The sequence below is a fragment of the Falco cherrug genome, chromosome 9 (assembly GCF_023634085.1).
Source record: "Falco cherrug isolate bFalChe1 chromosome 9, bFalChe1.pri, whole genome shotgun sequence".
NCBI lineage: Eukaryota > Metazoa > Chordata > Aves > Falconiformes > Falconidae > Falco > Falco cherrug.
In genome coordinates, this window is record NC_073705.1 from 22,656,338 (window position 1) to 22,681,256 (window position 24,919).

At 38.9% G+C, this 24,919-nt stretch overlaps 1 protein-coding gene across 2 annotated transcripts; it reads right to left on the minus strand.

Annotated features, from left to right (window-relative positions):
• Positions 1-66: 66 nt before the first annotated feature.
• Positions 67-24,672, minus strand: CASP7 (caspase 7). Of its 2 annotated transcripts, none has more exons than XM_055720801.1 (7): positions 24,527-24,672; positions 23,285-23,397; positions 5,579-5,727; positions 4,570-4,698; positions 3,917-4,092; positions 2,322-2,460; positions 67-1,670 (listed from the first exon to the last, which is right to left on the minus strand). In XM_055720801.1, the coding sequence occupies exons 2-7, from the start codon at positions 23,395-23,397 to the stop codon at positions 1,447-1,449; spliced, it is 930 nt and encodes a 309-aa protein (XP_055576776.1). In that variant the 5' UTR covers positions 24,527-24,672; the 3' UTR covers positions 67-1,446. The 2 variants fall into 2 exon arrangements, with proteins under 2 accessions (XP_055576776.1, XP_055576777.1); XM_055720802.1 differs by lacking the exon at positions 24,527-24,672 and adding an exon at positions 24,076-24,096.
• Between the last annotated feature and the right edge of the window lie 247 nt (positions 24,673-24,919).

Sequence of the window (24,919 nt, forward strand, 5' to 3'; positions counted from 1 at the left end):
GGTTTTGGGATGTATTTTGGTTGGTTTTCACTTCACCAGACTGAGTGAAAAACATGCAGATATTCATAGGAAATTAAAAAAAAGGTCTTTATTGATTCCATGCTCAAGACGTCCATAAAACAATCATTCATTTAATTCAAATAACTATAAATTTGACTTATGGAAAAAAATATATACCTCAATATGCCAAAATATTTGTAACAACATTAATTTACTAATTTTGTAACTTGGCTTTAATAGTATGCACTTATTTTCTTAGAAGATTTCAAAAGAGTATTGAGTACGTTAACTGGAAAAAGGGTGAACAACTGATCCATTTATCAATTTAACCAAATCACTAAACTTACTTTTTTGAGCTAGCTACCAACTTTAAAGAAAATATAAAAAGTAGGAATATAAACATCACCAACATAACTCCAAAATACAAAATCAAGACCATACAGTCGCTAAAAAGGCACTTCTGGTTTCTGATTCAAGTATTATTTCCCATCTTGGCAAAATTCCTCACAAATAGAAGCTATATCTAAACATACAGATGTTACTGGGACATGTAATTCTACCATTTCAACATTAAATTTTAATGTTTTATAATAAAACTTTGGCATTAACTTTCTGTTGGTTCAAAACTTCTGAATCAACAAGCAGACTTTTGTTTCTGTAAGCAGAAAAACTGTTTCAGGCCATTCTATCAGTTAATTGCCGTATGCAAGGCAAAAAGCTTTACAATGGCACTTAAGGTATCATCCAATTACAGTTTGCCAAATTTTTACAAAGATTTTCATTTTTATTTTTCTATTTGTTACATTTCCATGCTATTCAGGTCAATAATCTACAAACACTGATTTATTTTTTTTATTTATCCGTCTTACGCTAGAGCAATAACTAAATAAATTGACTTCCAGATAAGGCACAGAGCAACCATTACTCTTCATTAATAGTGTTCATAAAAAGGAAATGAATATATTAGACTAAGAAACACACCTTAAAATAGCTACAAACTGTTTCATCACCAGACATACCCATAATATGATGCTCTTTGGATATCTCCGAGGAAGTTACGGTTCCATGAGCTAGCAGTGAAAGAGAAGATGAAGTCTCATGATTAATTTTTTTTGTTCTTAATTTACAATCTGTTTTCTGGAATAAACCTTTACAGGTCAGTTAGCTGACTCTCAGAACATCTTCAGTAGCCACAAATCATGACAGCCACACTAAGAGGAATCAAGATACAGAATTAGTATTAGCTGTCAGGTTGGCCCACAGCATTTTATTTCTTCTTTAAAATCTTGCATATTGCCCATCCATCAGACACCCCAGCTTACACAATATAAAAATCTAGCGTAATTACATTTCTGTAAATAAAAATGTGTTACTCCAGTTTATAATCAAATCTCCACCCAAAACCATATGCTGATCTTTCATCACCAGCTGCATTAAAATGTGCTTTCAGAAGTAAAGTTCCTTAGTGAGCATGGAGACCACGCAGGGAATCTGCTTCTTCTCACTGAAGCGTGGATCATCAGACTGTGATTCAAAATTTGTGGCAACCACATAGTTGACTCGTGTGAGGATCTGCATGATCTCAAGCTGTTTTCCATGCTCATTTAGCACAGAGCACAGAGACTGCACAAACCAGGAGCCTCTTCCAGGATTCCTCCAGGAGTAATAACCTTACAGAAAAGACAGATAAGAAAGTACACAGGGTTATTTTTCCTCTTTTTTTTTTTTTTTTTTTAATTATCTTGTGTCGAAGAACGGAATGGCAGAGAGATATGTACTAATTTGTGTGAAAGATTCTGGGCAAAGAGTAACAATGACCACACAGAAAGTTTAATTCTCATCATTTGTGTCACATATCCTACTTCATTAAAGTGGAGAATGAGTATTAACTCTCCAAACCTCACATTATTGAAGTACCATTCTGTATTTTTGCATTTGGGAAACTGCAAGCAGTAAGATTTTATGTTCTTCCTCTTGAAGAATAAGTTTTGTACTGGAACTGTTCCCCTTCCTGTTTTCATCACATATTCAACATACTCTCTACACTGGGACATGGAAGGGCACGATTCCCAGAAAATAGTAGTACTGAGTTCATCATCTGTCATGTCTGTGTCTTCTCACCTGCCAAATCTGGGCTTTCTCCCATTGCCACTGTAACTAGAGTAAAAGAGGTGGATACAACACACTGGCCCAACATACACTGGGCCTTGGCGTTTTGTCCATCAGTGTACAATGTATCATCAATGAGGGTCAGTCTACAATAAATCAATATGGGTGATGCTTTTTGGCTTCTGTCCCCACACTGACCACCTTTTCTTTACCTGGCACTGTGGAATACGCAAACAGAAAATCTGCTTCTACTGGGATTTTGTATCTTGGATTGGCATCTGTTTCCAGAGTGTCATTTGCAGGTCCCGAGTCAGTTTGTATACCTTCATCAAATTCAGAGCCTCTGCATGCCTGAAAGCAGTGAAGACAAAGAGAAATTATTCAGTAAGGAGAAACTAAGTGTTATAAAAATAAGTATTCATTAACATTTTTTAATCAATACAGGTTTAAGCAGTACTTTGCATGTATTAGAAGCAGAAGTGCAATTGTGAGGGACATCCAATTGTTCAGTGATAAAATTACTTATCTATAGTACTGTGTTGCAGACTGTGGAACCCAGTGGACAGTCAAAATACCAAGTCAGCATTAGCTTATGCTAACCATGATTAATTTTAGTAGTCTACAGGCATCCTCAGCACTCCATTATTATATAATTTCTTGTGCACTGTGACTTCTGGACATTTTCTTTACATGGACTACACATTGTCTTTGGTTCCTGACATGCACTGCTGTAGCATTACATTTCACAGAACAACAAAATCAAAATCACATCCCAAGATCATCTAGCCCAATCCCCCTTCTCAAGCAGTGACAGCTACAGCAGATGCCCAGGACCATGTCCAATTGGGTTTGGAATATCTCCAGAGATGGAGACTGGGCAACCTGTTCCAGGGTTTGACCACCCTTTTCAAGTATATTGCATTTTTAACATTTTTCCATTTATTCTTAGTTTCCTCTTAATCATGGGGTTTAGCTAAAGGGCACATGGGGACCACAGTCCAGGCTGGCAAGTTTCAGCTCTTGATCAGCAGCTTTGACTGACAGCTTTTGCAAAAACCAGCATGTCTGATGGGCTTACATAACAGGAGTTGGTTGCCTTTATTAAGATAATTTTAAAGGCAATGAAGTACCCATTTCAAACTTGTAATTAAGAGAAACATCACTTTAGTAGTGTGAAGAGTCTAAAATAGACAGTTTTCACTTTGAGGTTGAGGATTAATTGATGGAACAGCTTAGGGAAAACCACATCCGCTGCAACTCCCATACATATATAATACTATGATAAAAAAGAGAATTCAGACCCATGGTGTTTCAAACAGCTGTCTTTAAAAGCTTAAATAATATACAATTCATTATATGTTAATGCAATAATATAAAATTTTAGGCTACTGAGGGAGAGAAAAAAATATTTCTTTTAGCAGAAAGCAGTATTTGGTAGAGACAGCCTTTATTCAGAGACCTGGACAGTAGTGTTTCTATTGATAATCACGTACTGTCCTCAGGTCTGTTTGAACAAGAGGGAGTTTCCGTTTCTGTTTTTAAGTTTATATATTGCCACACACAAAGAGAAGCCATGTACAAAATTACAATGAGAACATGTTTACATCTGTGAATCTTGCGTATCAATTATCTTTTCAAAACAAACAATGGAAGTCACCCATAGTCCACTTCTCTCAAACACGTTTCTACAAAACCTCCAGCAAGATTCTGTAAGTTAATGTACAGGGCTGTTCTACAGCAGGCAACCAACATAGCACGTTTTCCCCAGTGCAGCAGTAGGACATTATGTCTACCATAGGGCTCTTACCTGAATGAAAAATAATTTGGGTTTGCCTATAAGGCTTTTACACTTGTCTCCTCTGAATAGTGCAGTCAAACTCTTGATAGCCATGGGTCCATCAGTGCCATAGATGAGCCCTTCTTCCCCATGGCTTAGAAGGATACAGGCAAAACAAGCGGCATCACTGTGGTTCTCCTCAGCAGCTGCAAATCAAATACTTCTTAGCCAAAAGGAAGCAACATTTTAATGAAAATTGTATTTAGCAAACACATTTTTCTGAGACTAAATATACATTGGGCTTCTACTGGAAGGCACAAGGAGGAATGGACAAAGGTGACACAACTCACTTTTTAGTGATGTGATGAGTACCTTGAATACATGAATACATCCTTCACTTGACTCTGAGTTCGGCCCACTGGAGTCAACAGGCTGGACTCCATCTAATACAACAGGCACTTCACCTAACATAACAAGAAAGCTGTGTATTTCTGAAATGATGTTGGAGGAAGAGGTGTGGAATTAAGCCTAATCCATTCAGCCAAATCCTGCTATACGGAATATTGCATGTAGCAGGGCTTAAGCAATCTGTTCCAATACGATCTGCTTTGAGTAGGGGGTAGACTTGGCGACTTCCAGAGGTTTTTTCCACCCTAAATTATTCTATGATTCTGTATTTTTACCTTGTTTCAGTAATTTTTCCATATCATCACGGCTTCGGTCATTGTATGTGTAAACCTCAAAACCTAAATTTCTAAAACTCTTCGCTAGATCTCCAGCGTCTTTGTCAGTGCCATTGCGTGTACCCATTCCTGCCAGAAAACAAAGAATATGGTTGATTGCACATTACACAATTCAAAATAACTCACGTGTTCAAAGGTAAATTTTTAGGTTTATAATTACTAAACCAAAACAATGTCATGGTGACATGATTTTAAAACAATCCTCTAACAGTATTCTCAGCACTGAGAACAAAGGGTGAGATTTGTTTTAATGCAAAATAATGCAAGGTTCGGTGTTAACAAGTTATCTTACCCAGAAAGATGCTGGCCTGCCTCTAGTACCTTGCAACATAGGACCTCTGTGGATGGTTCTATCTCCTTTTGGTTATGCAGTGTAACATATGCCTAAAGCACCCCAAGGAAAAATTGTTGAAAAGAGTCCCTATGACACCCACATAAAAGAAACCGATATAAATTATGTGGAGTAAACACTTCATTTAGTATGTTTGCCAAATATACAGGAAAAGACCTACGAAGTTGACCACAAGTATCTGCTTTGAAACCGTACATGGTCTGAAAAGTTAAATGCAGGAGTGCGAGCAGAGCACACCTACAGCTACTAAGTTTTGTAGCACAAAGCTGCAGCTCAGGGACAGAGAAGTTAGAACATGGGCTGCAGATGCTGAAGTTCAAATTTTAACAACACAGCTTTAAACTCTGGGACAAAGGTTTAGTTGGAAGTTGGTGGAGCAAGGTGACATACTCTTTGAAACACATACTGCAAAGAAGCTGCAAAAAGCCACTCTAACGTAACCGTTAAAGAACAGGAATAAATTGTAGTAACAACTATTTCTTAAAAAAGATAAATAGATTCATTAAAATTCCATGTCCTAAAAATAAAATGCTTATTCATTAATGAAAGTATAAAAATTCTGGTCTGTAGTAAGTATTATCAAAGGAAGAACATTACCTGTTTTGTCTTCAAAATTTTTGTTGTTTATAATAATACATTTGCCAACTTTCTTGTAGTCCATATTATACTGGAATGTGGGTGTAACAATTCGGTACTGATTACTGAGAGAGGACTTTGGCTGTTCTTCTTCTCCATTCTTCTTTTTTCTAGGTGAATCAAATGAAATCATTGTTAGTGGCCAGTCACATGCAGTGTGCCTATTTATCTTAACGCAAACCATTTGGCAGCCCTACCTGATATTTTTTCTTCTCTAATGTTTATTTTCATGATCCAGGCATAAAGATCTCGTGATTTGCATGAAGTGATTATTGTATGTGATTGGATTCTGATGATGGTAAAATGACCCTAGACTGAACCGCAACCAACAGTAGTATACATAGGTCCTGCCCCACAGATAAAACAAATGGCCTAACCATGAAGTCAGGCTGGCAGTAAACTTTTGCAAACGATGGTTCTGGACATACTTTACTTTCACCATGAATAATCCATGGAAGGACAGACAGAACTCCCTTAATAACTATTCCAAGCACAAGAAGATATGCAGTTCACCCAGTCATGTGAAAGGACTTGTTTACTGAATCACAATCTTTCCAAATTTCTCTGAATTAGGAAAAGACTGAGCAAAAGGTAGTTTCTCATGATAAAGGTTATTGATGTGAGCAGCTCATGTGTTGAACTAGACTGCCAAACATCAGTCTGAACCTATGCAAAAAAACTTAAGCACATTTTAGTGTAATCAATACCTGAAGCTCACTTAAAAATCAAACCAAACCAAACCAAAATGAGCTACAAATGTTTTCTGTTAATATAATTGTGTACTGATCTTTCTGCTATGTGTGGGAGTCTTAGATTGGATTAGAAAGAGATGCAAAGGGATAGCAGAGACTTTGCTCACTGATTTATTCTAAATGAAGTATTAAGAACAAATCAATTACAGCCAACATGCACAGCTGGAGTATAAACATGAGGAACTCAGCAGTACTTGCTGTTAGACGTGGACTTTTGGTCCAAGCAGGCGGCTTCAAAATTTGCTAAGATCTCCTCAAGCAGAACTGAGGCCAATGAGAGCTTATAAGGTGTCTGATTCAACCTCAGGACTATAAACAAGCTTTGAAGCAAGCCTAGGTAGAAACAATACTCAGGAAAGTGCAGCAGAAGTTATCAGTACCTCTCTTATTGGAAGCAGAACGCTGGACCAAATAGTATTTATTACTGATGTCTGAGAGGAAAACATAACCTACTTTTGCAGCACAAATAACTGTATAATACAGTTTGATTTTAACAAAATTAGATTTTCCCCATAATCTCAATTAAGTACTTTCACTATTCTCACTCTGACATCTTTCTAAAGAATTACTAAGCTATTTGCTTCAATAATAGCCTGTAGACATGAGATTGGTGCGAATTGATTAAATGCTATTTATGTAAACCACTTCCTTACCTACCTGATTTAACAATTGTATTTTAGCTTTAAGTGTCCTCTCTTTTATTACTAAAGGATGAGACTAATTGGAAACTATAATAAACCTTCTCCAGATGATTCATTGTGTTTAAATGCTACTGCAATTAATTTTTTTAACAGCTTCTTCTTATCTTTCAGCGTCCTCATGTTCTTTTATAAAGGGCCAAATTAAATAGCTGCACCTGGCAGGTTTTCTCTGTACTGTTTTTACATGTGACCATCCTAGTATCCCCTTCTCTCAGACTTTTCTTAGATACTACAAAACAAGACATTGAATCATACATACTTGAGGATTTTGTCTGATACACTGGAAGTACAGTGTTTTTCTGGCAAATCACAAGTATTGGTATTCTCCTTGCATACTGCTTCTTGAGGGCTCTGGGAGAAATAATTAAATATCCTTTGCCTCAAGAAAAGGTTTTAACATTTTAGAGAATTATACACAACTGTATGATGTTAATATTACATTTGACTTTCAAAGAGGTCTTGGATTCTTATTTTAGCCTAAAATTCCCCCTGGTCCTACATCACTAGACAGCACTCTGGCAAAGGGAGAAAAAGAAATTTAAAAACAACAAATAACCACTCAGGTCGATGACGAGGCTAATTTCCTTAGCCCACACTGGATTCAAGTTTCTACAGATTTATCGGGCTTCACTGACTTCCTGAAAATGCTGAATGACTAACAGTGGCTGTTGCACACAATAGGGTATTTTCAAGAGGATTGTACACAAATTTCTGTTTATGTTCAACCCATGAGCAGTTGTGAACACTTGGGGCAGATGATGCACTATTTGCTCTCCTGAAGTGCTGGAAGCGATCTAATTCTAGTGCAGAACTCGCGCAGCTATGTGACCCTACAAAAAGTCTCACTGAAAAGTGCAGCTGGGGTTAAGCGGCACAATATCGTTGCCACACAACTTCTCTGAAACCGCTTTGCTTCTGAGTTCATTAGTTTGCACTCATTCATGCAGAAAGATTTGGGCCTTCTGCTGGTATTCCCAAAAATACACCAGAAGCTCTGCGTTGGCCAATGTCCAATATCACAGACCATCCCCATCAGCATGGTGGCACACATAGCTCTTACCATTTCCTCATTCCTTTACAGAGGGGTAGTACGGTTTTGTCCTAAAGACTCCTTCCAAGCTGAACAGGCTAACAAGATACTAAGCAACCACAGCATGCTTTGTAAGGTCACACATATAATTTCTTTACTGGCAGACAACAAAAAGTTCCAGAAATCTTTTGGTACGTGTCCAAACAGAATGACTAAGGAAACAAAGGTTGTGGAGTATACATCTCTTGGGCCTGCAGTCCCAACACAAGTTGCTCTTTGACAATTCCTTTTTTTCTGTGCCAACATAGCACAATATGGGAATTGCTTGACTGGCCTAAACTGACAGTATAAAGGTACAACTCTTTAGTCTCAACAAGCTAAGTCAGACCTTGTACTAATGACTAATGTAAACATAAATGCAAATAATGACTAATGTAAATGTATTACTAAAGTAATAATTATCTACTGATCAGTCCTTCAGGGAAATGCCTTGTCAGTGACAGGCTGGCTTATGACTGAAAGCCTAAACCTTTGCAGCTAATTTTTTATTTTCTAAGCTTTGAACTGGACACTTGTTAATATAAATGTTTACTGCTCTTGTTCTTACCAGGCTTTCTAACCACCATATTTACCAAAAGGGCTTCCACAGGTTAGCTGTGTGGTGTTATAAAATGTTTTAAACTATTTGCGCTTAGTTTTATTTCATCCTGCTTCTCTGACATCCACTGTCTTCAGTTTCCCTCTTTTGGGATTCAAACTTGCCCAGACTAAATAGAAACTTGAATTTTATGACTGCTTACTCTTTTTTTCAGCTTTTAATTACAGCTACACCATAACTCCTTATTCCACTAGCAGTAACTGATCTTTCCCTTAGACAGAAATATTCTCCCTATCAGTGCTCTCACACATTTCATGTTCTCTCTCTGGAGTGAAGAGTTCAGCAAAACTAAAACTCCACTCTGGCACCCTCATACAGCTCGCACATTTTCACTTTTACTGTGTCTCTAAATCCAGGCCTTAGGTTTGACAACAGTATGTCTGGGAATGGGATTTCATCAAGTCAGTGTCAGCTCTGGGAAAACCATTATTATCAGCTTCACACTTTTCAAATATTAATTCAAATGTAAAGTTACCTATACAATTTATGATTTTGTTACCAAACTTTTAAATAATAAAGGCCAAATTTCTTACCACCATGGGGGGCTAAAATTCTGTCAAAGTCACTTGCACCAGTAGTGAACCTGATTGTCTAAAGCACTGCTACTTATCACAACAAACTTTCTTTTCCGTTACACTTTGGGTAAATTTTGATGTCAGTATGTATGGATATCAAGATTTAGGGACAAAAATACCTCTGTTAACATTTAATTATACCTAAAGATTATTTTCAATAACAATTTTCCTGAAAGCAGTGTCTCTTAGCAACTGATACTTCCTCTCCTTTTGCTTCTTTCCTACTGGCATCTCCCTGCACTTACTTTGCCACTGTGTATTAGTATGACATCCAACATACTGAGAAGCCATGTGCAGGAGAATGGCTTCCTTGCTTGTTGCAGTCTCTCATCATCTCCCCCACCTGCTACAGCCAGGTAGCCAGTGAGTGGAAAAAACCCCTTCTGCTCTAAAAGGGCTGGTCTGCTGTAGCTATATGGACTCCCCTTAGAAGAGCAGTAGCATAATGCAGGGAAAGGTCTCAAGAGAAGAGTGCATGAAAAAGTCTCCAGAGTAAAAACTGTTATACCAATCCATTTACTAAACATCAACATTAACAATGATTAAAAAGAGGATGATAGTAACTGACAGACAACAGAGCTCTTCTGAAAACATGAGCTGCTTGGCCTTCAAATCAATGTGACAGCACACAGAAGAAACAGATATCCCTGGAAAAGAAGCCACTTAAATAGCCTTACACACAGAGGATTAGCTGAATAAAGACAAATTTCACAATCATCGCCATCACATCACAGGATGGGAGGAGTTTCCCATTTGTTTTTTTCCTGTTTGTTTGCTTTTCTAAGAGGAAATCAATGTGTTAATCAAAATGAACTCTAAAAATTGTATTACAGAGGGATATGTGGGCTTTGCAAACAGCTATAATCCCTTTCCTGGGAAAGTTAGGGACTTTTGTTGCTGTACTGCAAAATGTAAGCGTAAAAAATAATTCTACAATTAAGATACTATTCAATTTAAGGAAGCTGCCATTCATAATTGGGTGGAAAAGGCTAAATTGATTACATTCACTTCTATTTGAAGTACACACACACAAAAGAAGAGAACTCTATCTTGCTCTATCAATTTCAGTGGGCTTTACTTCATAAGGAATACACAGAACATTATAATAGTTTTTACTCTGGCATGCTTCTTTAATGCATTGTGCAATCATATATCATTTTTGAATGACTGTTAACAGGTTTCTGTTAAAAAGAAAAATTGCCTTAAAAAACATGCTGTCTTTACAGAATACAACATTTCAGGACCCCATCTGGAGTCCCTGTGCTTTTTGGCACTGGAGAATAGTTTTATTCTAGTTTCTGTCACATTGTCAGCCTTTCTGTTGAGTCCAGGCAAGAAGACTGCAGCAGAGGTAAAGTGACAGAGTCCATAGTAGAAACCTCAGGTAATCCATTGACATCCACCAGAACTTGCATCAACTTAATATGGTGGGATGCAAGGTGTCTTAAAACTGAAATGCTCTTTATTGTATTACAAACAACTGAGACATTTCCCTCGTGAGTCTTACATTTGGGGACCTATTTAAAGGCTTCCTTTGAATAAATTCCCCATTGATTTACAATACAAATAATTTTAAGACCTCTGAAGAAACTTACATACCTATATTGCTGATTTAATTTTATGCAGTTTGTGTGGCTCTATGCTGCTCTTTCTGTCTAACCCCCCTCCCCCCCCTTCCATTATTGCATGCACAGTATAAATGGTGTTTGTGATTACTGCTCATCACAAGTACTATGTTTGCTCTCCTGAGGTAGAATCCTGGATTGGGTTCATTTTGTAAAAAAAATAGGTAGTTAAAGGATAAACAGGAAACAATGAAAATGCAGAGGATTACATTTGAATTCACAAAGCATCACCAAACTATGTGTAGTAAAACTGAGTGTACTGGAGACCAATTCAGAGTTATTCTTCCAAAAGAAGTGATACGGAAACAGAATTCATAAATTAGACAAATCAAGGTTCAGCGTTCTTTCTGTTCTATGTTTCTACCATAGTCTCAATAATTAGTGGTCTATTCATGTCTGATGCTTTCTGATGATCATGCATTAATATGTCTTACTCCTACACAACCTTCTTTTCGTACTGCCAGCTTTAATACTTTTATCTAGCTTTAATACTTTTAATCCAGTCTAATTTCACCATATTTAGTACACCTCTAATTACTGTACACTCTCTCCTCTTTGAATTTTTTTTTTTTTCTCTTGAAACCTATTGGCAATAACAAGCAAAAGACACTTGTTAAACCTGACTAAAGCTTTTTAGATCTTAAGTTCCATAAGGAAAACTCTTTGTTCTTTGTCAGATCCATTTTGGTAAGGTGTCACGCAGATTTAGAGCTGCATGCAAATAACAGATTATCCTGTTGCCTTTTCCTGTTAATATTGCATCAGGTTGGCAGAGCAGCAACATTTCTGGACAAGAAGCATGTGTCACTGCTTGAACTGTCTTTTATAAAACCGAGTATTCCTTTACTGTTAAAAATCAGAAAACATAAATTATATGGTATAAGGACTAAGCATTAATCATAGGGGCTAAACCAAATATTACAACTGTATTGCACTGCGTTTGATGGTGAGATCCTGAGTCACATGTTAAGATGGCTACTTGCTAGAATACTAAGTGAAACCCAAGATAAACATTAACAGGAGCCACTGCAGAAGACACTGGCATTTGGGACATCTCAATCCCGTTTCCAAACTGACTGCCACACACTATGGGCTCACAAACCTTTTCTCCTGAACATACTCCAATGGCAGGTGCAATTTTCACCTCTCTCTTTTCAGACAGGTAACACCTTACCAAGGACTCTTTTGAAAGAGGTTAAATGTAACTGTAAACCAAGAAAATAAATACTTTCCCCTCACAATCTTTTTTTAAGCAAAGGTTACTTAGGCCTTCAAATTATATGCCACTAGATAAACTGAAAAACAGCTTAATAGTTGAAGCAAAATATCTCCTGAGGAAAAAGGGGCAATACTAATTATATAGAAGGAAGTTCAAGTAAACACTGCATACTTTCAGTTTCCCTACTGAAAGTTATTAGCAAATGACTGCTGACTTTGACAGACTAGCACCAATAAAATAACCAGCCCTTAGAAGGCTATTTTTAAATATGCTCCAGATAAATGTTGAAAGAAAAAACTTTCTAATATTAGTGTCAGAATCTTTTCAACATAACAGGAAGTCTTCATTTAGAAGAAAGAAGAAAAGTGGTCCTAGAAAACTGAAGATAAAAGTTCCCCCCAAGCATCTAAACATGTTTCACCTATGCTGCTTACCATGGCAAAGAGATGTCTTACACCAAAGGCATGAAAACTGACAGCTGTTATTTAGAATAGCAAACATAAACAACACAATATAAAAAAGACCCCAGAACATCAAAACATGACAAACAGTCAAATGGTCTTAGATTTCTGTTCCCTCTAATAGTCTTGTTTTGCCTGTTAAATTTTAAATTATGGTGAAACATGCCAAACTGATAATACTGGAGCCTGAAGTTCATATTTATCAATGACATATAAAGTCTGTGCAACCCCTACATCTTCATATACTACTCTGCTGAAGGGCCTAAACGTTGAAAGTCATTTTGGGGAAAGGGTGGAATAAAGGGAAACAGCAAGTGGGCTACATGAACACCGCAGCCCCTGATGAATGCAACCTCTTTTCTCCTGGGAGCAGGCCTACTAAAAGCAACAGGACTAGTCAGGCAGTAAAATAATGCCTGTTTGTATCTGTTCTCAGACCAGGGCCACAGCAATTATTGAGCCTCCAGCTTCTTTTTGAACTGCCAATTAGTTCCCGACTTCTTCAGGACACCTTTGGAAGTAGCTTGTCAGCTGACTAAACAACGCCAGTTTAAAAGTCACTAGAGGCCAAGCCTTTTGTTTGAATGAACCTGAAACGAGGAAGCTAATAGAGACAGTACCTCTTGTTTCTTTGGGAACTGATATCCTAAGCCCTCCTTATTACTGTAAGCACACTAATTTTGAAAAGCAAACACTGCTGTAGCAGTCTTGAAAGAACAGAGTTCGGTAAATAATGAGATAATTTCCTTGAACTGATCAAGATAATAGAGCTGGGAGGAATCTAAGCTATCATTAACAAATTCTTTGCCCAAAATAGGACAGAGTTCATTCATCCAGTAAAACAGTATCATACTAACAACCTACTTTTGATCTTACTATGACATATGTAGCAATACTATTACAGATTTTGCAGAAAATGTGCAAAATAAAATGCTTTAATTTTTTTAAAGAAATCCTGGCATTTCCTGGAACATGCTATATCACTTCCAAAAGTAGAACACAAGCCATGGAAATATTTATTAAGATCATATGCTAGCTATTCTTTACTTGCTTAATTTGATGAAAAGTATTAAACAAACCAAAATGCTCAACTGGGGGGATATGTTCTGTTGCCTACTAAGAACCACTTGGTTGTGCTCTGGACAGAGAACTGAGTGTGAATCCTGCTTCTGCTATTGAATAACTTCAAAACAACTTCCTAGCTCTTGGCCTTAGTTTTTCCATTACAAAATGGAGCCTAAACAAACTTATTTCATAAAACAGCTGCTGATTGTCTTCTTTCCAGGGGGCCAGTAGTGTACAGTAAACAAGAGAATGATTTCAAAATCCACTGTTTTGTACATCTGTACAATGTTTATGTCCAGAGGGTGTGAGGTAGCTTACTGCCATGTGCCTCCTGGAGGAAAAAATGCTTGAAACAAAGATATTCTTACTGTCCACTATGGAGTTTTACAATGGCTCTCAGTCCAGAAACAGAATCTATATTCTTTGTTTACCGCACATAGCGTCCCTGAAAAGATAAAACCACTACAGCCTGCAAAGGATTATTTAATATCATCTGCAAAAATGACAGGGTTTCAGTCCACAGAATATGGCATTTCCCCAAAGTATATTATAGCCCTAAAGGCCTCTGGGACCTTGACTTATCACAGTCAATATCACAGCTTACCACACTGCAGCTACTCAGGTGAACTATACCTACTCTTAAGTACCTTTGCAACTACAATCTAAAGTGTATTAACTTCAATCACAGTAAGGCCTCACCTACCACAAAGCTTCACAATTCCAACAGTCTCAGAGATGAACAAAATCAACTAGTGAGCTACAACATGCCAATTGCAGTAACTGACTGACCTGAGCGTGAACACACTTTTCATTTGATCTCTTGCAAAGCAAGCCACAAACCCTTATTCAGTAGTTACTATAAACCTGCAGCTTCTGTTTAAACTGCAGAACATCTTTTAGATTTACATCCAGCCTTTTTTTAAATGATCCATTGCTTACAAAAGGTGCCTCCTATCTTCTGACCATCCATCGCCTATGTATTTGTATAGTACACTATATATTTGCATAGTGCAAGCAAATTATCTTTAAACTTTAGTTAGAGAAACTAAATACATTTTAAATCCTCACTACATGACATTTTTCAGACCCTGTGTTACTCTTGTAGCTTTTTTGTCCCATTTGATTTCAGACCCTTCTCCAATTAGGAGGGAGAATCTTCTCTAAGAACTTGTAAAACAGAGAAACCCAGCCCAGGACAACTGGAAACAGGTAGCAATATCCTAGTCTTTGTGCACTTAACAAGTAGAACTTACAACCTACATGACAATTTTGTGGTGTAACGCCTGCAGCAGAGAAGATCAAAACAAAGTTCTAAACTCTCGACCATCAATTTGTAATTCAGCTTCAGCTTCCTAATTAGCTGGATGATATTTGCTGTGCAGGCCTCACAACGCTGTATGCATCATAATATTCAATTAACATTCAAAAGGTAACAGTTTACAAATAAAGAATATTGTTTGCTGAAAGGCTTTCTGCTCATTTCCAGAAAACCTGCACGTACATACCTTCCAGGGGTGTTCTAGAAACTGAAATCTTGCATGATCATATCCTAGGTAGTATAATATACATAGACAACTACCAACTATATGAAAAAAAAAAAAAAGAAGCCTCTCTTATCTACCATTAGGTACTAAAAGCAATTAACAGAAATTAAAATAAAGCAACCCCCTCCAAATACTGTTTCTCAGATAACATTCTGGCTAGGAGTAGCAACTGCAAAATGCCAGTAGAGTTATAATTAGCTTGATATAAGCATTGAAAGTAAACTCTTTCAGGGTATTCATTCATGAGATTTCCAAACAGGTGGCAGAGAAAGGAGGAGATAAATAACATTCTACAGTACCTTGGCTCATCATCAAATGGTACTCCACACTGCATCTGAAAACAGCTTCAGCTTGTCCTCAAGAGCAAGTCTAATCTTCTTTGCTAATGCTAGGAGCCCACCATGCTCAGGGTTACATTGCAGAGTGAAACAGGATTCTCTCTGTGTTCAGGCCCAAAGATTTGCATGTGTCAGCAGTGGGTCACGCTGGACTTTTCTATGGGGCTATTCAAACCCTCATAGCTATCACCCTGCAAGCTGAGGTCATGCAGGCCTGATCTACCTTTGCTGACAAGTGGAAAACACGCTCCCATCGCCCTGATTCTATCCCCGTTCCTATGTAAGAGGGCAGGAAAATACAGCAGATCTTGAGATGGAGGTGGGACGCAGACGTCACATTGTAGTAAGTCTTTCTTCCTTCCCTCAAAACCTGATCTGTGATCTGCCATTAGTACAATATTTAGACAATGAATATTTCTAAGTAAATAATGCAAATTAACACACAGTTTACAAAACCTCTTTGCATTCTAATTCATAGAACTATATAAAGAGGGATGTAGAGGTGCTGAAGCATGTCTAAAGAAGGACAATGGAGCCAGGGAAGAGTCTGGAGCACAAGCCCTATGAGGAGCCGCTGAGGGAACTGGGGCTGTTCAGCCTCTAGAGATGGAGGACCTTGTTGCTCTCTACAGCTCCCTGACAGGGGGCTGCAGGCAGGTGGGGGTCGGTCTCTTCTCCCAGATAACAAGCGACAGGGCAAGAGGGAAAGGCCTCAAGCTGCACCAAGGGAGGTTTAGATTGGGTATGAGGAAAATTTCTTCACTGAAAGGGTGGTCAAGCATTGGAACAGGCTGTCCAGGGAGGTGGTGGAATCACCATCCCTGGAAGAGTTTAAAAAACGCATAGAAACAGTGCTTGGTGCGTGGTTTAGTGATGGACTTGGCGGTCCTGGGTTAACGGTTGGACTTTATTTCAAAGATCTTTTCCAACCTAAATGATTCTATGATATTTCTTATATATTTACCTTAAACAGATTTGGTTTATTATACGTTTGGCTTAATTTGGTTTTGATTCCTTTGAAAGCTTAAAAATGACACTACTTAATAGCTTTCCTCCAAATTTTGTATGATGACAGCCCAGAGTTTGTTGTAATGAAGGAAATAAATTACTGCACTAAAAAGGAATTAGGATACTTGACTCACTGTTGTGATTGCTACAGATACAGTTTATAGATAACCCACTGTTTGCTGTGTTTCACGAGATAAAGTCTGTAAGGAGACTGGAAAGAAATACTGACTGCAAATTAATGAGTTCTTACACATTAGACTAGGTGCTTTTTCAAGATATTTGGGCATTTCCTGTGTGGTACATCCAGGGGAAAGTACAAGCACCAATCACGATTTTCACTAATTGTTAAATACTCCTGCAGTGTTCTTCAGTGATTGAGTCCCAGATCTAACAAAAACTGCAATAATAAAAAAAACCCAAGCTCTGGCTTAAAAGAGAGTAATAAAAATGAAACATCCATGTTGCTCTACATTAAATTTTCCTTATTGTCTTTGTAGGAATTAACTTTAACAGACTATCGATGTCAGAACCTATTACTTCTGAAATTTTATGTCCAGTGCTTTGGGGGGAAATACACTGATATTTAGCTTGTGCAAAGCAGAACCCACAAACTCCAAACAAAATTAAAACTACATTGCGTTAATAATAAAAAAAATTAGACTTTTGTGTTAGAGTAGTGAAAGGAAAGATCATCACCCACTTACAGGATGGACTAAGGTGCACAGCGATTTGCTTAGAGACATAAAGGAAATGTGAGGCTGAACCAAGAGCTCAGTACAGACCTCTGAGTTGCAGCCCAGAGCATAACTTCAGATAATGATCCATCTGCTGTTACTTGTTTTAAAGTAACTTGCTATTTTTACTCTATCTAAGGATAAAAGAGATACTTTTCTTAGCAATATTTATTTTTTAAAGATCTGTAATATTCTGTCACTGAAAAAAACTTGTAACAGAGCTGCATTTTTATAACTGCAAAAGTTATGATAAAAAGATGAATTATCATTCAAGGCATCATTCGGATTTGAACACATTGATTTCAAGGCAGGAACAGCTGACATTCATGCAGTGGAGGCCAATACAGATTCTTCATAAGCATAGGGTGCTAGCAGTAGTACTGTTTCTACAAAGTAAGCAATTAATTTATAAGATCAGTGTATCGGGTTTAAAAGATTTCGGTAGCAGGGAGGCTACAGGGGTGGCCTCTGTGAGAAGCTTATAGAAACTTGCCCCATGTCCAACAGAACCAATGCCAGCCGGCTCAGGACAGACCCGCCGCTGGGCAAGGCTGAGCCCATCAGTGCCAGCGGTAGCGCCTCTGGGATAACACACGTAGGAAGGGAGTACAGTTGAGCCCTGGAAGAAGGGACGGATGAAGGGAAGGTGTGTTTAAGATTTGGTTTCATTTCTTATTACCCTACTCTGTTTTGATTGGTAATAAATTAAATTAATTTTCCCCCCAGTTGAGTCTGTTTTGCCTGTGATGGTAATTGGTGAATGATCTCTCCCTTTCCTTATCTTGACCCACAAGATTTTCGTTGTATTTTCTCTCCCCTCTCCAGTTGAGGAGGGCAGTGATAGAGCAGCTTTGTGGGCACCTGGTGTCCAGCCAGGGTCAACCCATTACAGAGATCACGCCCAGTGTTTTCAAATGCCCCCCAAAATACAAAATGGGCAACTCTGGAAAATACATGCATCTGCATCACTGTGAACTGTTCTTCACAAAGTTCTAGCGCAAAGCAGTGTCTCACAAATCAAGTAAATATAAGCTGTTGGTAATCAAAAGGGGATGGAAAATAGCTTCCCCAAAAGAGAGAACAACAACAGAAGACCACAGTTGAAACAGAGACCACTTTCCACACCTGTTACAGCTCCAAAGCTGAGGTTCAGCTGGGGCTTAATCTCAAAAGTAAATATTTACTCTTTGAAGGACAAGTTATTTATTTTGAGAAACAGGGCTACAGGGAGACAATCAATGGTAGTGAAACTGAAATAGACAGCTTTGGTAACATCTGTGCTTCCCCACTTTGATGACCTGTATCCCAAATAAACACTGTACAAATGAAAAGAAAATATACATACCTGTGAATCTTTTTGATCTAAATACCAGTTTACAATCCTGGTAGATATATAACTATTGAACTACAGAAAACAATATATACACTGATGTTTCCAGAAAACTTTCAAATTAATCAAAATGAAAAGTCTCAAACTTTACAGTGAAAAGTCTCAAACTATATATTTAAGGCAGAAATAAATACCTTAAAGATATTTTGGGTCTGCAGTGTTAAACAGCTGAAATACTCTTGGTGACTATGTGTCAGTGCACCCTACAAATCTCTCAAATTCCTCAGTGGGATTTTCGTATAATATATTTCATGTTTCTGCATTAAGGGCACTACAGATTTGCACAGTTTCAGTTGTAACTAGGTGTTTGTAAGAATTCTTAAATACGTATTTAGATAATGCTTTCTGTTTCTGGATGAGAAGGGGAATATTGACTGTAAAATAAGACAGTAGGGCTGGAGTAGATAAAAAGTAACCAGAGGACAAATGGTTCTATACAATTAAATTAGAATAAAACTGGAACCTAGATACTACTAACCACCACCCTCTTCTGCATTACACTTCATCACTGAAGCCCACAAACACTCATGATTATTGACAGCGTAAGTACAAGTCTACCAAGCCTTGGGAATTTTCAGATGCGGCTTTTTTTAAAAAAAAACCCTTTCATTAGTAAGAGAAATCTTAGCTCTACTTAGTACAGTGGAACCACAATTTTATTCTGTTTCATGTTACATTACGTTTCCTGGATGCTAAAATAGGTTTGCTGCTATCCATCTCCCTAACAGAGTTCTCCAATAAAAGACAAAAGATAACAAATGAAGACACAAGCCATTCTGTAGAGAAGCGAGACCCTTTCTAAAGCCTCAGAAGTGTAACAGGAGCACATACAGCATAGAAAAGAAAAAATTATATGGGAAAAATTGTATTAGTTTCTAACTATCACATAAAAAATTAAAATAACCGTTTGAAATCCTCAGCTCAATCTTTGTTCAACCATGTTTTAAAATTTTGTTGCACATAAGCTTGCCACTGCATACCCTGTTATTTCTGCTTTCTGAAACATAACTTTTTTCTCGAGTGCAACTCCCCGCAATTTTTGTCCACATTTTGAAGTAAACAAAATTTATACCCTCCTGCCATCTAGTGGCTACAAAGCCCTGAGCCAAACACCACCAGCAACTGTTAATGCAAAAATTAATGCTTTCAACCCTTTTCCACACCAACAGATTTCCCCCACCAACATTAATTAAGTACACTTTTTCAAAGAGAAGGAAATAAGGAGAAGGTAATTCCCCTAAGCTGTGGTGCAGCCGAAAGAACCTGCCCACTCCACGGCTTGTTCCGAGACTTGTGGCCTCCATGGTAAAGCAGGCTCACAGACTTCTTGGAGAGAAATATGCTGTAGTGAATAAGATTTTCCCTTACTTCTGCTTACTGCTCTTGCTAGATAAATCTCCAGTCACAGCCAGAGAATGGTGAATTGGTGCTGTGAAGCTACTGGAAACAGCTGGTCTTTCTGCATAGCTTTGAATCCAGTTTCTCACTGATCTGTTCTCTTAAATTAAAATTAACATGATTATTTAACAATACAAGTTAATTGTTTTCCTATTAAACTTATATATTTTAAACAATAATAAATGAAATGCAATGTAGAATTTCATTGAAAGCACTGCACAGCTAGTAAAAACTGGGTTGCTAAAACAAGACAAGGGACCATAAAATTGTAGTCAATCTAAAGCTTTCTAGACATTTCCTTTGACAGGTATTAATTTTGTGTTACCAAAATGAAGCCTTGGCAGTCAAGACATAGAACCATGCTGGTTCCAACTAAAAGTATATCTAGCCTAGTATCTGGTACTGCCTGGTAATGAGTTTTAAGAAAACAAAAGAAATTGGATACAGAACATATTCTCACAGAAAACTGATTTAGGAACATCTTGCACCAAAGATTTTAACATCAATACTCCTACTGGACTTTTCTTCCACAAATACATCTCATCTCTTCTGAACTCATCTAAAATCTTGATGTCTGTGTATCTTGTGACTTTAAATTCCACAACTGCACTCTGCACTATGTGAAAATGACATCTTACTGGCTCTTTTAAACCTACTGCATGAACTTTCCATTGGATGTCCTGTGAGGCACAAGGAGCATTTCACTCTATTCACTTTCTCTTCCAATACAGTCACAATTTTATATTATATCCCATCTTCCTTTATCCTCTCACATTCCTATCTTCCTTCAAGCCAAAGAGTTTTAGTTTCTGTAAGACAAAGACCTTGTTACTGTACTTGGATTTTTAAGACCTTCACTGTCAACCAACTCGTTCCTCTTTAGGCAATCATCACCTTCTTCAAGAAACTCTGATAAATTTCTCAGACTATTTTTTTTTTCTACAAAACCTAATTTGAATCTTCTCAACCTCATATTTAATCTACACAATTTTTTCACTTCTAAAGAACAATGTTTCAAATTGTATCTACAAGGAGTTCCCAAAGGATGAATGCCTCAAACTGATGCATAGCCAAAATATTGGAAAAAATTCTTATAGAAAAAAGTGATAGAAATGCTGATTATTGCCTTTCCTTCAGGAATGATTAACTTTGAGTTGTATAATTTAATAATAGTATTAGCTTATTACCTCTTATAAAGACAACCAATACAGATATTAAAACACACATTTTATAAAGTTTAAAAGAAACCTTTGGCAAGATTTAGAAAAAAATGTTACATTGTCTATTTTGCATGATATGATTCTGTAAAAATGAATAATATACATACACATCATAAAACATATTTGAAGAATGATAAAATGAGACAAAGTGATTTGCTTAACAGCACATCAAAAGTCTTTAAGACTGAACTATCTTCACTTCTCTTACAGATTTGTTACCCCTGTTAGACTCATACAGTAAGTAGCAAAAAAAAATTTATATTCTCCACGTACTTTCTCTGAATTATGCTGTTCACTTCAATGTGAATGTCCAATAGTAAAAATAAAATCAAAACATCGCCTGTAAATACAAGTCTTTGTATAAACACCTCTAATAAAATCTCTCTAAATCCATGAAGATTTATTTAAGTTGGAAAAGACCTTTGAGATCTTCAAATCCAACCATTAACCCAGGACTGCCAAGTCCATCACTAAACCATGCACCAAGCACTGCATCTATGTGTTTTTTAAACTTCTCCAGGGACGGTGATTCCACCACCTCCCTGGGCTGCCTGTTTCAATGCTTGACCACCCCTTCGGTGAAGAAATTTTTCCTAGTATGCAGTTTAAACCTCTCTTGGCACAACTTGAGGCTGTTTCCTTTTGTCCTGTCGCTTGTTATCTGGGAGAAGAGACCAACCCCCACCTGCCTGCAGCCTCCTGTCAGGTAGTTGTAGAGAGCAATAAGGTCCCCCCTGAATCTCCTCCACGCTGAACAGCCCCAGTTCACTCACTACTCCTCATAGGGCTTGTTCCCTAGACCCTTCTCCAGCTCCGCTGCCCTTCTCTGGACATGCTCCAGCACCTCTACATCCCTCTCGAAGTGAGAGGCCCAAAACTAAACACAGTATTCCAGATGCAGCCTCACCAGTGCAGAGTACAGGGGGACAATCACTCCCCTTCTCCTACTGGCCACACAGTTTCAGATACAAGCCAAGATGCTGTTGGCTTTCTTGGCGACCTGGGCACACTGCTGGCTCATGTTCAGCTGGCTGTCAACCAGCACCCCCGGGGTCCTCCTCTGCCAGGCAGCTTTCTGGACACCCCACCTCAAGCCCATAGTGTTGTGTGGAGTTGCTGTGACCCAAGTGCAGGATGCAGCACTTCTTCTTGTTGAACCTCATGCAATTGGCCCTGGCCTATTACTGCAGATTCTCCTGTAGAACCTTCCTACCCTCCAGCAGATCAACACACCCACTCAACTTGGTGTCCTTTGCAAACTTACTGAAGGTTTACAAAGCGAAGCAGCCATTTGCTGACATTCAACAGTATTTGTAAATTTTGCATGTTCTTTTTTCATCTTTTGCATTTTCAATTACATTTATCTAATGTTTTCATAAGTATAGACAAGCAGTACATAGTTCTTGCTTTCTATACATTTAATGAATATAAGCTTACGCTTCAGTGAGTCTACTATGTTTTAAAATGGAAGGCTTTTAACTTATTCTGTAATGGATTACATCTTTAGACTCAGTGAGGCTTCTTTGTGCTACAACCTAGATGGCACGTCCAAGCTTTAAAGAACCTTAAATAGTCAGCAGGGGATTCCAATAATGCAGATTAGCTGAGCTGAATGCAATAAAATAGATAATTAATGGCATATTTAATTCCCAATTCCACCGAAGGGCAATGTTTAAGATGAGGGACTATAATTGATGCTAAATTAACTTAGTGGTCCCTTACTACCAAATGAAGTTTATGGGAGATACTATAGATTTCCCTATAGGGAGATACTATAGAGAGATGCTTTAAGGTACAGAGCAGGTATATTAAACCTATACAACATAAACCATCTCCCTATCCAGACCATCTATGACACTGTGGACTCAGCAAAATGAACACCAAAATCCCTTTAGAAGTATAGTATAACAGCTGACAAAACAGTAAAAGGATTAAAAATAGTAACTTACTTGCCAAAAAGTGAGAATCTGCTACTTCTGTCTGGCTTTGCATCAACTATATCATTGCAATCTTCATCACCTCCCTCTTCAGTACAGCGAGCAACATGCTGATCTCCCGACATCTACAAATAAAAGTGCAAGTATGTGTCCCTCAATGAATGCTATCATTTTAGAAATACCTCTGTAAACCAAACCATTAAACCAGCTACATGTGAGGTTGTTACACTGTTTAATACTTTATCAAGTAAGAGTGGCTTTGGACTTCTGGCTTTGAATGGCCATGACACCGCACCTGCTCAGTCCTCTGTAGTAGCCTGTGTCAGCTACCAAAAGTGACTTGTCTCACACCGCTGTAAAAAACTGCGGATAAGAACAACAGTAATAAAAATTTTAGGGTGAAAGATCTTATGATTAATTCACAGAAAAATTTTCATAGTCTGGTAAGAAGTATGTTAGGAAGAAAGCAAGGACAACTAGTATCAAAACATTTGTAACTGCAATCCTATCCAGAGCTAAGCCACCCAGAGAGCTCCTGTATTATCTTCCACGGATGACAGCTTAGGTTTTCATTTCTCTGTTTGTCTATAACAACATTTAATACTAATTTTATATTGTTCTCATGATTATTACAGGTGTACAGTTTTCAGGGAAAAAAACCCCAAACAGTTGTGCAGCGTTCCCTGGAAATTAAAAGGTATTTCCATTACATTAAGCAGCCTCCCACACAAATTGCTGTATTTCGACCAGTTTGGGTTTTTTTTGTTGTTACTCCAGTGTGAACTTGGAACGCATTCATTCACCTCAAAACCAACACAGCACCGAGGGGCGTGCGAGGCGGCGGGTGGGCATCGAGGGGGAGCACGGGGGCTGCCCCACGGCCAGGAACCCGCAGCCCCGACTGGGGGACAAACCGCCACGGCCACCAGCCCCCCGCATGGCGAGCCCCACTGCAAGTACCCCTGCCCTCTCCCAGGAAATGGCTGCAGCCCGCGCAGCCACCCGAAGGGCCGAAGCGAAGAGCCGCCGCCTTCCCCCCCGCGGCCCCTGGGCGGCAGAGGAGGGCAGCGAGCAGCGGGCCGGGCCCCGCGGCTGCCGGCAGGAGGGAGGAGGGTGGCCGGGAGAGGGGCGGCAGGGAAGCGCGGGAAGGCGCCTGAGGGGAGGGCGGCGGGCGGGACGGGGGGCGCAGGGGGACGCAGCGGGCTCGCTGAGGCGAGCGGCGGGACAGGCGGCTGGGAAGGGGCCAGGGCTTGCCTTGGCGCTGGGCTCCGGCGAGGCAGAAGCGAAAGCGAAAGCGGCGGGACGGTGCGGTGGGGCGCGGCCCCGCGGGGGCAGGCCCGGGCCGGCGGAACCCACCCCGGGCCGGCAGAACCCACCCCGGGCCGCCCCGCCTCGCCGCCGGGGCCGCCCCCGGGAGGGCCTGGCCTGGCTCCCCAGCGAGCCGCTCCGCGGGGGCTCGGGTGCTGCCCCCGCGCCCCCCTCACCTCGCCGGTAATGACGGCTTCATCACTGCCGAAAGGAAATTACCACTTCTTAATAGCTGCGCTCTGTCACACCCCCGCGACAGAAGAGCCTTAAGTTTCATGGTGACACGAGATTGTCTAGATCTAAGGAAATTTTTTCCCTGTATAAACTTGAGTGGCATTT

Bases quoted from the DNA above. Each gene is read 5' to 3' on its own strand.
- CASP7 (XM_055720801.1), bottom strand. From the start codon at position 23,397: ATGTCGGGAGATCAGCATGTTGCTCGCTGTACTGAAGAGGGAGGTGAT. The intron at 4,699-5,578 runs GTAATGTTCTTC...GTTTTCTGGCAG, and splicing joins AAATTTTGAAGACAAAACAG to GAATGGGTACACGCAATGGC. The intron at 2,461-3,916 runs GTAAGAGCCCTA...CACTGCTTTCAG, and splicing joins CCAAATTATTTTTCATTCAG to GCATGCAGAGGCTCTGAATT.